This window comes from Nuphar pumila, chromosome 2 (assembly GCF_984573655.1).
Source record: "Nuphar pumila chromosome 2, dmNupPumi1.hap1.1, whole genome shotgun sequence".
Taxonomy (NCBI): Eukaryota; Viridiplantae; Streptophyta; class Magnoliopsida; order Nymphaeales; family Nymphaeaceae; genus Nuphar; species Nuphar pumila.
Window position 1 is genome coordinate 139,558,467 of NC_143250.1, and position 13,822 is coordinate 139,572,288.

General features: G+C 35.7%; 1 protein-coding gene across 1 annotated transcript; it reads left to right on the plus strand.

Moving 5' to 3' along the window:
* The first annotated feature begins 5,205 nt into the window (after positions 1 to 5,205).
* Positions 5,206 to 8,480, plus strand: LOC149847324 (inactive RHOMBOID-like protein 8). The gene is made up of 4 exons (XM_089993983.1): positions 5,206 to 5,516; positions 7,446 to 7,609; positions 7,971 to 8,134; positions 8,214 to 8,480. The coding sequence occupies exons 1-4, from the start codon at positions 5,206 to 5,208 to the stop codon at positions 8,478 to 8,480; spliced, it is 906 nt and encodes a 301-aa protein (XP_089850109.1).
* Positions 8,481 to 13,822: the final 5,342 nt, after the last annotated feature.

Here is a 13,822-nt window from a genome sequence, read left to right on the forward strand (position 1 = left end):
TATATACATAAAGAAGCAATTAATTAAAAAATACTAAATATACACATAAAAAACAATTAATTTAAAACACTAAATATACACATAAAAAATCAATTAATTATAAAATATTTGATATGCACACAAAGAAGCAATTAATTAAAAAACATTGAATATATATATATATATATATATATATATATATATATATATATATATATATATATATACATATTGTTATTTGCGATGTTGTCTGTTGTGACCAACCTCACCACATATACTGCACTTGTATGACACAACATCCTTGTGTTCTATTATCCATCTATTAACCTTAGGTTGCCCTATTTTGTGAACCACTTTTGGTGAAAAGACAACTATAAGAGTAGGTGGAGTGATGTGTGAAATATTATCTGTCATCAAAATGAATGAATATTGATTATAAGTAACTTGATATGATTCAACTTCGAACCACTTATGACAGTAATCATCTATTACGTTGCCCTCATGCAAAATGCATGTAATCTTATGTTCGTAAAGAATCCTGCTAACTTGTCACTCTTCATAAGAGCATAAGTGTTTTTTAAGATAAACGCTTTAATTGTGAGATCAGTCGTGACCTTCTACACTACAATGCTTGTTATATGCTATCCTACAATCTTTCTTTTCTAAAAAAAAATCATCAGTATGAGACAAAACTTTTCAATAAGTGAAATCAGGAGTTTGTCATGTATGAAGAAAATCCATGAATTCAAGCTCTTCGCTATAATAGATGTTAAGTAGTCATATCTTTTCGCTTGAAAGTGACAGTTAGCCCAATATTTCAGATCCACGTCAATGAAAATATAATTGTATGCATCTATACTTTGTTCCTTAACTTTGTAAAGAAAATAATTGTATTGTAGCTTTGTGGTTGCTCGAGTTGCACTCTATCAAAGTGCACTGAGTGGTGAACCAAATTTCATCAAAAAGTTCTTTGATAAATGTTTCATGCATAATCCAACATAACATGTAGGTCATATGTGGGGGACAAAATCCTTTAAACCTAGAAGCCTATCTGAGATAACTGTCAATACTCCCCTCTCTCTAAACTCATTGAAGTGTATAAATTCATGCTTTAATACCTCTAAAAACTATGACCATGAATCTTTGGATTCTTTATCAACTACTGTAAATGCTACCAGAAACATCCCATCATAAGGATCAATACTATTGGCTGACAACAATATACTCGTATATCTTTCTTTTAAGAATGTGTCATCTACCATAAGAACTAAAGAACATCCTTTCAAAAAATCATCGATGCTTGGCCGAAAGGATAAGAACATTACTTAAATCGATATTTTTGATTAATCTTAATATATCCTAGCGATTCTCGATTAGCATTTATCAGATGATCCAAATAGGTAAGAAGCATTTTGAAGAACTGTTCGAATGAACCATATAATGTAGCCTTAGTGTATTCTTATCCACCCCATGCTTGTTTGTATGTAACATTCACACATTCCTCGCGACTGGTGTCGTTCATGATTTCTCTTAGAGTTATTTTTGGGTTATCTTGCATGTGTTTGTAAATAACACTTGAAATCTACTTTAGAGACACTTTCTCCACTATAAGATTGACCAGTGATCCATCACATGGATGCTCGCTCTCATACCTCTTCACTTAATAAAACCCGCTCTATATACCTTTGTGCAATAGATTCTTCAGAGGCAATCAATCATCTTATGTGAGTTCTTTCTAGTGCATACAACAATGATTCTATTCTTACAGCTCTTTAAGAATTTTGCTTTATAGTTATTCATGATCACATGATCTTTCAAAAAACTCACGGCAGTGCTGATGATCATTAAACATTTTGCCCAAAGCAATTTCTCGATCGTTTGAGTGTGTTGATAGCCATTAGAATTGTTCATAATTATTAAGTTTTTCATTACTTAATTCCTCATATAAATCAGATATCTTCGCTTCAATGAATTTCAATTATTCTTCATTGTGTGAGAACTCATTAAACGAAAAGCAAGGGTTCACATTCTCAAATGTCATTAGTGCATCATTTTCACTCTCTTCTATCAACATGATATACTCATTATCATCGATATCATTCAATTTTGCATTGTCAACATGATCACTGCTATCACTAATTGACTATTCAATTTCACCACCTACATCAAAATTCATTGTATTTATTACTTAATTTGCTTTCATGCATGCATTATTCCTACATTTTCAGCATTCAGAATTAACCATCAAAATATCACATTCATCATTAGACCTGTATCTCAACTATAAATTACATTAAACTTAGAATTTGTACATAGCATTGTCATATGCCTGCATGTCATTCAGATTATGGTGATGAAGATTACTGGCATTGGTTTGCCTATGTAGTTTTAATTACATCCTTTGCAGTGATCCATTGATCATATACTCACAAATAGATGGATAATCGGCAAAGGATTCAAATTGATAGATGGTGTGCATTCTCCACGAGATTCACATCATTTCATTGATCATTGTTTAACTGCTCCTTCATTAACTTTGCATACTTTCATGTAAACATCACCACTAAATAACATTGTTTCTCATCCTCCTCAATATTTATCCTCATTTCTTAGTTGTTTAGAGAATAACTATACCAGAGGGTCAAAGCCATAAATTTCTTAAAAGTAATATTTTTGGAGACCACTATAAATTTTCAATTAGTGTAATCAGGCATGCAATAGTATACTTTAGCCCTTTCAGACTCTGTCATTGATTGCCTACAACAACTACGATAGTGTACATTAGCCCTTTTAATGCTTGTGAAGAGTGAACCCTAGCCCCATTATGCCAACACAAAAACAAAAAATATTAACTAAAGGATAAATAAACAATCATAAATCATCTACAATAATATATGTTTCTATGAAAATAATCGTAAACATAAATGAAAGTCGATCACAATGATGATATTGCAACCTCCTAGAAAATATGTATGGGGATATACAAATATATATTATATGGAACTCACCTTTCAAAACTGTAGATGAGAAAGTCGATTATAAGGATGATACCACAACCTCGTTAGAATAAAGGAATTGCCACAAGGGTTTTATAGAGAAGTTCTTTGCAGGCATAAACGAGAAGAAGAAACTCTAAAACAAAAATGAGTATATATATGATTTGACAAAATCACAACTATTAAGAAAAATCACATATAATAAAATTTTCATAAATATATAAGCATATTTGCAATTTTGTTGGTTCCTTTCAAGTGGAGTTTCACACATAAATTTATGCAATTTCAGGATATATGCAAAAATATGTTATTTACGAGAAATATTTCACAAATATTATTATACAAAATTATTTATTATATGCAAAAGAGTATAATATTTGTGATCTTGGTGGTTTTAATTTCACCGAGATTTTGCAAATAAATTTATGTGAGTTTGTGAGGTTTAAATTCGCATAAAAAACCTGTGATTCAGGATTTAAGTGGGTGTTGAGCGTATTCGATAGGCGATACAATTTTATCGTAAAAAACATAAATTCGTAGTTGTGAAGGGTAAAAGTGTCATAAATATTTGTGATTTTGAACATCAAAAAAATATAAAAAATTACAGGATTTTTACGGAATCGCGTGAAATTAGCCGTCAGTCATTTTCTATTTTTCTTTGGAGTTTGGACTATCATAAAAAAATTCTATAGCTTTGTAAATGTGAGCAATGGTTGAATCTATTTGAAATGGACCATTTGTACGTTTCGGTCCATATTTGGATTGGAAGGACCCAATTGGTTACCAGATCCAGGTGAACCCTTTGGTACACCAATCTGGATTTGGTTCTACCTGGATGGATGCCTCCAAACCTGGATTTGACAATATCGGCTCTGAACCAGATCTGGATTGAGAAGCGCTGATATTTTCAATCAAGTTTCTTTTTGGTCGACCTATATGGCAACAAGAGCAGATGTGAATACATGGTATGGCATCAGCATAGGGATGGCAGTGGATCGGGGGACAACGGGGCTCCACCCCGCCTCACCCCGTTTGGACCGGGGATGAAGGGCATGAAACGGGGATGGAGGCGGGAATGAAGGTTAAAATCTATCCCCATGCAAGGATGGAGGTGGGAATGGACTTATGCTTTTCCCCACCCCGCCCCATCCCCAATCCTTTAAGGAATGACTATAGACTAAGGGGAAACGGGGATGGAGGACATGAAACAGGGATGGAGGTGGGGGTGGAGGTTGAAATTCATCCCCGTGCCGGGATGGAGGCGGGGATGAAAGTTCGGTTTTTGAAACGGGGCGGGGGTGGAGACCTTGTCCCCTGCCCCGGTCCACTGCCATCCCTACATCAGCATACGTAGGATCTATTATGACCCAAAATCTGAACCTTGATAGTTTGGTTTAGCCCTGACCCAGGAAGTTTCAAACTGTTCAGATGTAGAAATATAAACGGATCAGATTCAAGTTGGACGTAACCCATACCATAGTCTTGTTTCACATGGAGAAGGGTAGTAGCAAATCTGACTAATCTCATGTATTCAGATTCGGATTCCATCATAATCTAATATTTGTGGGTTTTGGTTGTAAGAGAAAGTGGTAGCTGCTAACCACTTTGTAGCTAACTGCCAGCTAACCATGCTTCTCAAGTTTTTTTTTTATATTTTCTATAAATCTGAGAGTACAAATGTATTCTTCCTGATTGATTTTATAGGAATTGATTCTTAGATCATTTGATTTTGATATAAAGGTAGATTATAAAATTTAAAAATAGATAGTCTAAGATTTTTATAAATATTAAAAACTTAAAAAAATCATGGTTTTAATCCAAAAACATGATCAAAGTGTCGTTCCCTAGTAAATTGATCATGCTGATGGTTAGCTAAAAAAAGTGGTTAGAAGCTACCACCTTCTCTTGGTTGTAAAATCGTAAATGCATTTGAATCGAATTACTAATCTGATTGGACTTCCTCTGCCGAACCCAACTGAGTTGGATTCTGTATATATCGGATAAAATCCGATCCGTTTATCCCTCATCATTAACGCGCATAACGGCTCCCTGATTCAAATCTCTCTCTCTCTCTCTCTCTCTCTCTCTCTCTCTCTCTCTCTCTCTCTCTCTCTCTCTCTCTCATATCCAAGAACCAAAGAAACCAGAGAAAAAAAGAAGGGTGATTGTGCTTCTTCTCTTCTTCATGCCATCAATTCTCGGGCCTTCTGATGCGCCAATGAAGCCAGCGATGGCGGAGTCAGGAAGACATCTTGGTATTGAAATTGGTGGTTCTTGGGACGGGAAACCAATAAAGGGGTTGGAAGATCCCATCGAGGATGCAGAAGAGAAGATCCCCTTCTTCGGATCGAGGTTCGACCGCAAGGAGAATACGTGGGTGATATCCCTCTTTGTGGTTCTCAAGTTGGTGGTATTCCTCGCTGCGATGTTCATCAACGATTGCCCGAAGCACTCCCACGGTGACTGCGTTTTGAGGTCCCTCCGCCGATTTTCGTTTCAACCACTCAAGGAGAATCCGATGCTCGGACCCTCTTCCTCGACGTGAGTCTTGTTTCATCTACTCTTTGATCTTGCCTTGGTTTAGTCTCTCTCTCTCTCTCAATTTGCATCTCGACCAAGATCCTCTAAAAGCACAAGAAAAACTTCCCCCTCTCTTTCAGAGCTGCTAATGCTTCAATTTATCAAATGTTCAAGAGCGTACATTGTTTCTTCTTTTTCTAATGCTCAAAAGATGTTATAGATTTTGCATCTGATGCAGCATAACTTGAATGCTTTTAGGCAAATAGTTGTAGTGAGACTCACCATTTGATATCTGAATATTTTGGGATATGGGTTTGAGTACCATGGTCTGATAATGGAGGTGAAAGTTGTTTCATGTCCAAATATCTTGGTATGAATCTCACCAATTTCCTTTCAAATGGACCGAAGATTGGTGTTAGGCTCATACGTTTGACAAGGCAAATCGAGTTTGGGATTTGGGTACCACCGGATGGTTTTGGTCTCCTTTCTCTGTTCCTCAACTGTTTGGCGCTTTGGTTGCTAACTATTACCAAAAGTGCGATCTACATACTCTTTCCATTATGGATACCATCCATGAAATTCTAAAGATGGTTCAGTATTATCCGTTCTTGTTTGTCCTATCGATGAGGTCAGTACAGGAGCAGTATAACTATAATCTATTGTTGAATTTGGGCTTGAAATCATGACTAACATTCAAGTGTAACTTCATCAGTTTAAATTTATTCAATACTTGTGGATGATGTTACCATACTATAAATTCTCTTGCAACATGGCAGCACTGTGAAATTGCATAACCTGGTTGAAAAACTCTATGAACATTGTGATTTGTGGACGTAGTATGTCACAGTTGCAGGTGAATCTTTGTTCTAGGTCTATCTATTTTTGTTTGCTTAAGTCTAAGGGGCATCACTCAATCCATATATCAATGCCAAACACGTTATACACTCAACTAGATAGCATTCAGTTACACTTAGAAAATGAATTGATATTTTTCATATCATTTGGAGTTTTTACTCCTGGAGTTCTAGCTCAGTTATGGGTTTCCTCCATCCCATACATAGTGTCAGGCTGTCAGCATATTTCTGTTGTTCATGGACTAATAACCTTCTGTGCTATGTTCTCTACCATTATTAATCATCATATAAATGATTACTACTTAAAGACTATGTCACATGGGTGCGGGTGCGGGTGCGGGGATGCGGCACTTCCAAAAAATCCGGGTGAGGGGGTGCGGCAAATATATATATATATATATATATATATATATATATATATATATATATATATATATATATATATATATATATATATATATATATATATAAAGTCCAAAAGTTGGACATAAATGACCCTAGGTGCGTTGACTGCACCCAGGGTCAGGTTGACCGCATCGGATGCGGGTGCGGCACCTAGTTGGAGAATCCCTGTGACATATAGGGCAAAAAAAAATTTCTTGGCAATTTTTTTTAAGTCCGAAAAATTGGACCAAAATGACCCTGGGTGCATTGACCGCACCCAGGGTCAGGTTGACCACACCCGATGCCGCACCCGCACCTGCGTCACGTTGCGTCGACACGGGAGCGGCACCCTGCTAGCCAAATCCCTGTGACATAGCTTAGAGACCATTCTGAAGGTCCATTCTTTTTGCTTTGTGCTATCATGTAGCATTTTGTTTCGTTCTTTTGTATCAAACTATTTCTCCTACTGTGTCTAACTGGCAATCAAGCTCAAGTTCTAGAATCACACATTCAACTGTTGTTACTTCAATTGCAATATTTGTGCACACTAATTGGATATGTACTTTATTTCATCTTTGAAACATTTAGTTATTCAGACAAGATGCAAGTTAAGCCAATGCAACAGTGATGGTTGCAATTTATTTCAACATATTCATGGGAGCAAAGATTTCCTGTAACCAATTGTTCCATTGCTCTTTTTTGTTTGTCACAGGTTGAATGCAATGGGTGCTCTAAGGCGTACCAAGATAACTGTACAGAACCAAAAATGGCGCCTGGTGACATTCACATGGCTGCATGGAGGAGTAATTCATCTGGTTATCAATATTTTTAGCATGTTATTCATAGGAATGCGTTTAGCACAGGATTTTGGGCCATGTAAGTATCTCATTTTTTAATATTTCCAAAACTTATTTTATATGTTTGACAGAAAAGTATAGGGCCTGGTAGCTCAAATCAAGACCCTTGGCTAATGCTAGTGAGATTACTGTTTATGGATTGCTTACACAGAAAGGCCGTGGTGCCAATTCAATTCTATCGTATTCTATAAAGTGTTCTGCCACCAATTGTAGGAGTTGCCACCCCTAACTTATCGTGATGTTATCATTAGTCTCTTCCATAACTCCTATTGTTCTTATTATATTATTTATTGTGTCAATTTGTTCTTAAAAATAAAAAACAAAATTTACACGGATAGGCCTTTTCTCAGCATTTTCAAAATGATATTTTTTGTTTACAGGGAGGACCATGACCATCTACCTGCTTTCTGCATTTGTTGGTAGCCTACTTTCAGCATTGTTTGTACAGAACAGTCCAGCTGTTGGTGCATCTAGTCCACTATTTGGATTACTAGGAGCAATGTTTTCAGGACTAATTCAAAACTGGATGAGATATGATAATAAGGCAATGTACCTAGACCTTGATTTCTCACTTGGATATTTATCAACTTACAATTAAAATAATGCTTTACATATGATCACAGTTGTCAGCATTGGGTGCGATGTCCTTCATAGCAATGATAAATTTCATGCTTGGGTTGCTACCTCATGTGGACAACTTCTCAAACATGGGAGCCCTTATATCAGGAACTCTTCTTGGATTAGTGCTTGCCTTTGATCCCAAAAGCAGGCAGATTGACAGGAAAAAAGGAATGTATTGCAATGATGGGAATGTGTTGCCTAAGTTAATTTCCAAATTTGATAGACCAATATCAAGGATTGTTGCTGTATTTGTATTCTTTCTTTGGTAAGTATCATGCAAGTGAACCCATTTGTTTTGATCTGTTGGTCTGGGGCTTATGCTATACATGTTGTTTGCAGTCTTACTGGAGTTCTTCTAGCAGTCCTATATGGAGTAAATGCGAATAAGTACTGTAGCTGGTGCCACTATCTCAATTGTGCTCCCATCAGAGGCTGGAGCTGCAATGAGAAAGAAGTCCTTTGTGAGGTATGTAAGTCACCAGCAGTGGTAAGATTCTCCTGTTCTGTTTCAGCAAGTTAAATCATTATGCATGATTCTCTTATATGAACTATTGAAACTTATGCTCTTTGTGTATTTAATTGCATTTTATCAAAAACCATATGACTGAGAGTGATACTCCCAAGATTTCTATGCTAGTCAGTATGACCAACATTTCTGTGCTACTGAATATAACTAAGATAACTACTGGAGAAGGTCCTCTTAACAAAATCAGATACAGTAAAATATACCAAAAAACAAACTGGTGAAAATGCTTTTCTGTTTATCTTCTCCTTTCTGCTAAAGGTGTTTACGTTATTAGTCCTAAGACAAATTTTGCTTCCTTGTGATATGTTCGTATGTAATCTTGCAGACTTCAGTAAGTAGTGGCCGCTTGACATTGACTTGTCAGGCAAATGGCAAGTTCAGAATTTTTCCATACACTGACGTATCGGTAGCGAGAATGAACGATTTGTGCAGTCAGACCTGCTCCTAAGCCTTTATGGAGTGCCCATGCATATAACTTTGCACAAGTTTGTACATTTTTCCTTCCTTCACAATTTTTAAATAGTAGGAGCTCTGGTAGATCACAGACTGTATTGGATGAGTCCATTGCCAAGTACTGAACAGTTATGTACACTTTGCTGTGCTTCTTTCTTTTCCCAGTTTGTAAAGCTCAATTATAGTTATAATTGAATCAGCAAAAAAACACTTTCTTTTTCAATTATAGAAAGTTCACAGATTGTATCAGCAAAAAAACACTTTTTTTTGAGAAAAACGTTTAGAACAAAAAAATTTATTTTAAAAATACTTAAAAAAGCTCAATTATAGATATAATTGAATTGAATTTAGGTTCGGATCATGATAATTCTTGAATCTGAATCTCATGGTTTCTGTACCTCAACTTGATTTTCAAGGAAAAATCTCATATATACATTTGTCCTTTGAGAAAAGCTTTTCATCGGCGGTGACCTTAATGGACATGTAGGCATTAGTAGGGATGGATTTGAGAATATCCATGGAGGCTATGGTATAGGAGAAAGAAATGAAAGTGGAGAAAGGATTTTAGATTTTTGTTTGTCCTATGATATGATCTTAGCAAACACTTGGTTTAGGAAGAGGGAGTCTCACCTAGTAACATTTAAAAGTGGGGTTAATACGAGTCAGATAGATTTTTTCCTACTTAGAAAGAGAGATAGGGGTTGTTGCATCGATTGTAAGGTTATACCAGGAGAAAGTGTAGCTACACAACATAGAGTCTTAATTTTAGATCTTAGAATTAGACAATGCCGCAAAAGGGATAGACATAGGATAGATCCTAGAATTAAGTGGTGGGCACTGAAAGGAGCTAAACAAGGAATGTTTGTAGAGCAGGTAGTTAAGGAAGTTGATTGGTGTCTCGAGGAGGATTCAGAATCAATGTGGAATAAGATAGCGGGTGGTATGAGAAAAGTAGCTAAGGAGGTATTGGGTGAGTCTAAAGGCGGTGCACCACTAGGTAAGGATACATCATGGTGGAACGAGGATGTCAAATTAGCTATTAAGGTTAAAAGAGAGTGTTATAGAAATCTAAGTAAGAGTCGTGATAATGAGAATTTGGAGAAGTATATGATAGCAAAGAAGGAAGCTAAAAAAGTTGTTCGAAACGCGAGGGCTAAGGTATATAAGGAGGTTTATGACAAGTTGGATATCAAAGAAGGCGAGAAGGATATTTATAGGCTTGCAAAGATGAGAGATAGGAAATCGAAGGATTTGGGTATGGTTAGATGTATCAAAGATGAAACGCAAAGGGTTTTAGTCAAATATGAGGAGATTAAGGAGAGATGGAAAGATTATTTTGATAAGCTATTTAATGATAGTCATGCTCAAGATCTTGGAGACTTCTCAATTCCTTTTCATGAGATAAATCGTGACTTCATGCGCAAGATTCAAAAGAAAGAAATTGCAGAGGCTTTGAAGAAAATGAAATCAAGAAGGGCAGTTGGCCCAGATGGTATACCTATCGAGGCTTGGAAATGCTTGGGAGAGAAAGGTTTAGAATGGTTGAAAAATCTTTTTAACTTGATTTGGCGAACAAATAAGATGCCTAATGAGTGGAGGAAGAGTACTTTGGTGCCTTTATATAAGAATAAGGGTGATATACAAGATTGCACAAACTATCGTGGTATAAAACTCATGAGTCATACTATGAAACTTTGGGAGAGGGTGATTGAGTCTAGGTTGAGGAAGGTTGTCATGATATCGGAGAATCAATTTGGTTTTATGCCTGGAAGATCAACTATGGAAGCTATACATCTTCTTAGACAACTTATTGAAAGATATAGAGAGAGGAACAAAGATTTGCATATGGTTTTTATTGATTTAGAGAAGGCATACGATAGAGTACCTAGGGACGTTCTCTGGTGGACAATGATGAAGAAAGGTGTTTCTCTCAAGTACATTAGTATAATTAAAGATATGTATGAAGGAGTAGTAACCAATGTCCGCACTTGTGGAGGGGTGACAACCAATTTCCCGATAACGGTTGGGTTACATCAAGGATCTGCTTTAAGCCCTTTCCTATTTGCGATAGTGATGGATGAGCTTACGAGATCAATTCAAGAAAATGTACCGTGGTGTATGTTGTTTGCTGATGATATTGTTTTGATTGATGAGTCTAGAGCTGGGGTTAATGCTAAGTTAGAATTATGGAGACAGACATTGGAAGCTAGAGGTTTTAAGTTGAGTAAGAGTAAGACTGAATATATGGAATGTCGGTTTAGTAAGCAACGAAGTAGTGATGGGAGTGTAGTGAAGCTTGGTGAGCAAGATATACCGGTGAATGATTATTTCAAATATTTGGGATCCATCATTCAAAAGTATGGAGAAATTGATGGAGATGTAAATCATAGGATAAAGGTTGGGTGGATGAAATGGAAAAGTGCTACTGGAGTGCTGTGCGATCGTAGAATGCCATTGCGGTTGAAGGGAAAGTTTTATAGGACGACTATTAGACCCGCTTTACTATATGGTACGGAATGTTGGGCTGCCAAGAGACATCATATTCAAAAAATGAGTGTAGCTGAGATGCGGATGCTTAGATGGATGTGTGGAAATACAATAAAAGATAAGATTCGGAACGAAGAGATACGTAAGAAGGTAGGTGTTGCACCCATTGAAAATAAGATGCGAGAGAATCGTTTACGGTGGTTTGGACATATTCGGCGAAGGCCTAATGATGCTCCAGTTAGAAGGTTGGAGAAATGGGAAAATATATTAGTTAAAAGAGGTCGGGGTAGGCCTAGGAAGACTTGGATGGAGATGATAGGAAAGGATATGAATGCTTTGAACCTCACCGAGGACATGGCGTTGGATAGAAATGATTGGAGGAAAAGGATTCATGTGGAAGACCCAAAATGAATTTCTTTTTTGGTTCATATCGCTGACCCCAATTGTTTTGGGATGAAGGCGTAGTTGTTGTTGTTGTTGTTGTATACATTTGTCCTTTGACCTCCTTTTATAGAATTCAAACCGAATTAAATCCCTATGTGTTGGACGATTTGTTTCACTTCATTTTTCTAAAACCGTTTTTTATAGGCCATCTTTTTTTAATGAGGAACCTTTAGAATAATGTATTTAGTATCTTTTTTTTCAGTTTGACATATCACTAACTATCGGTGTCTAATGGCCACAAGAGCTCTGCTCATCTGGTAGGAGGGACTTATGAATGTAACCAAGTTGACGAGATGTCACAAGTTCGAAACCCATGGACAACATTCCTTGCTGCAAGGTCGAAGCTAGTGTATGTGTTTTTTTTTTTTGTGTGTGTGTGTGGGGGGGGTGTGGGGGGGGGGGGGGGGGGGTTGAATGTGAGAAGAAGAGGTTTACAGTAAATGTAACAAGTCAAATGTCTTTTCGCAAATTCTTTATTCTTTTTCTTTCGGGCAATTTACATATAATGGCAAATTACCTCCAACTGCCTCAGTTTTTAAATATCTAAGACAAATGCCCACCTTTTCCCAAAATTGCTCAGATGACTGCTTGGATGACTTCTACTCATTAAAATGACATATTTGGCCTTAAAGAGTTAATTAGAGTTAGGTGGCATAAAAAGGAGATTTGTTATAGTTCAAAGTAAATGATTTCTAGGAAAAGAAAGTTGAAAACTGGTTTTCATTCACAGGGATACTGACGCAGATAAGGACTCACGAATACATAAATTTCTTGGAAACACGAATATTTTACTTTTAATTGATAATATGATGTATGTGTGATATTTTAATACATAAAAATCTATTTATTAACAAAAATATCTTAAAATATAAAACAATATTAAAAATATTGGGCAAGCGCCCAGCCTCCAAACGAAAGTAGGCCTTAGGGGCGGAGCTAGGATTCTAAACTAAGGTGGGCACAAATACAAAGTAAAAAAACAATAATTTCTAACAATATGTTTAAAAAACCGAAACCAAAACCCTATTTTATACAAACATAAAAAATTATTTATTTATGCTAGTTGATAAAAACCCTTAATATTCTAAATGAAATCAGATTACACAATATTCATGGATTCATGTCTAATGGTAATTAGAAGAAAAAAACAAAAAACCTCAAAACTATAAGGTAAACATTTATATCATTCTAAAAAAAATCAAAATCCTAATTACTACAAACAACATAAATTATGCATTTATACTAAGTGATAAAAAATACCAATATTCTAACCAAAATCACATCTTGCAATATTCATGCCTAATGGTAATTGAAAAAAAAATACAGAAAAGCTTTTAAACCATAACAAAACATTTATGTCATTTTAAAAAACCAAACCAAAACCCTAATCTCTGTAAATATTATAAATTATGTATTTATGATTAGCTAATAAAAAACTTTAATAGTTTAACCAAAATCAAATCACATAATATTCATAGATCCATGCCTAATAGTAATTAAACACACACCCGCCTTAAAATCATATACTAAACATTTTCATCATTCTCAAAAAACAAATAAAAACCTTAAATCCTAACAAACATCACATTGTAGATATGCTAATTGAAAAAAAACATTAATTAAATATTTGTCATTTGAAAAACAAAAAATAAAAGACAAATCCTAACAAAAATCAAAGATGTAGGGGTTTGATAACCAAAA

Coding starts and splice junctions, on each gene's coding strand:
- LOC149847324 (XM_089993983.1), top strand. CDS start 5,206: ATGGCGGAGTCAGGAAGACATCTTGGTATTGAAATTGGTGGTTCTTGG. Junction 5,517..7,445: donor CTCGGACCCTCTTCCTCGAC/GTGAGTCTTGTT, acceptor TGTTTGTCACAG/GTTGAATGCAATGGGTGCTC. Junction 8,135..8,213: donor GGATGAGATATGATAATAAG/GCAATGTACCTA, acceptor ATATGATCACAG/TTGTCAGCATTGGGTGCGAT.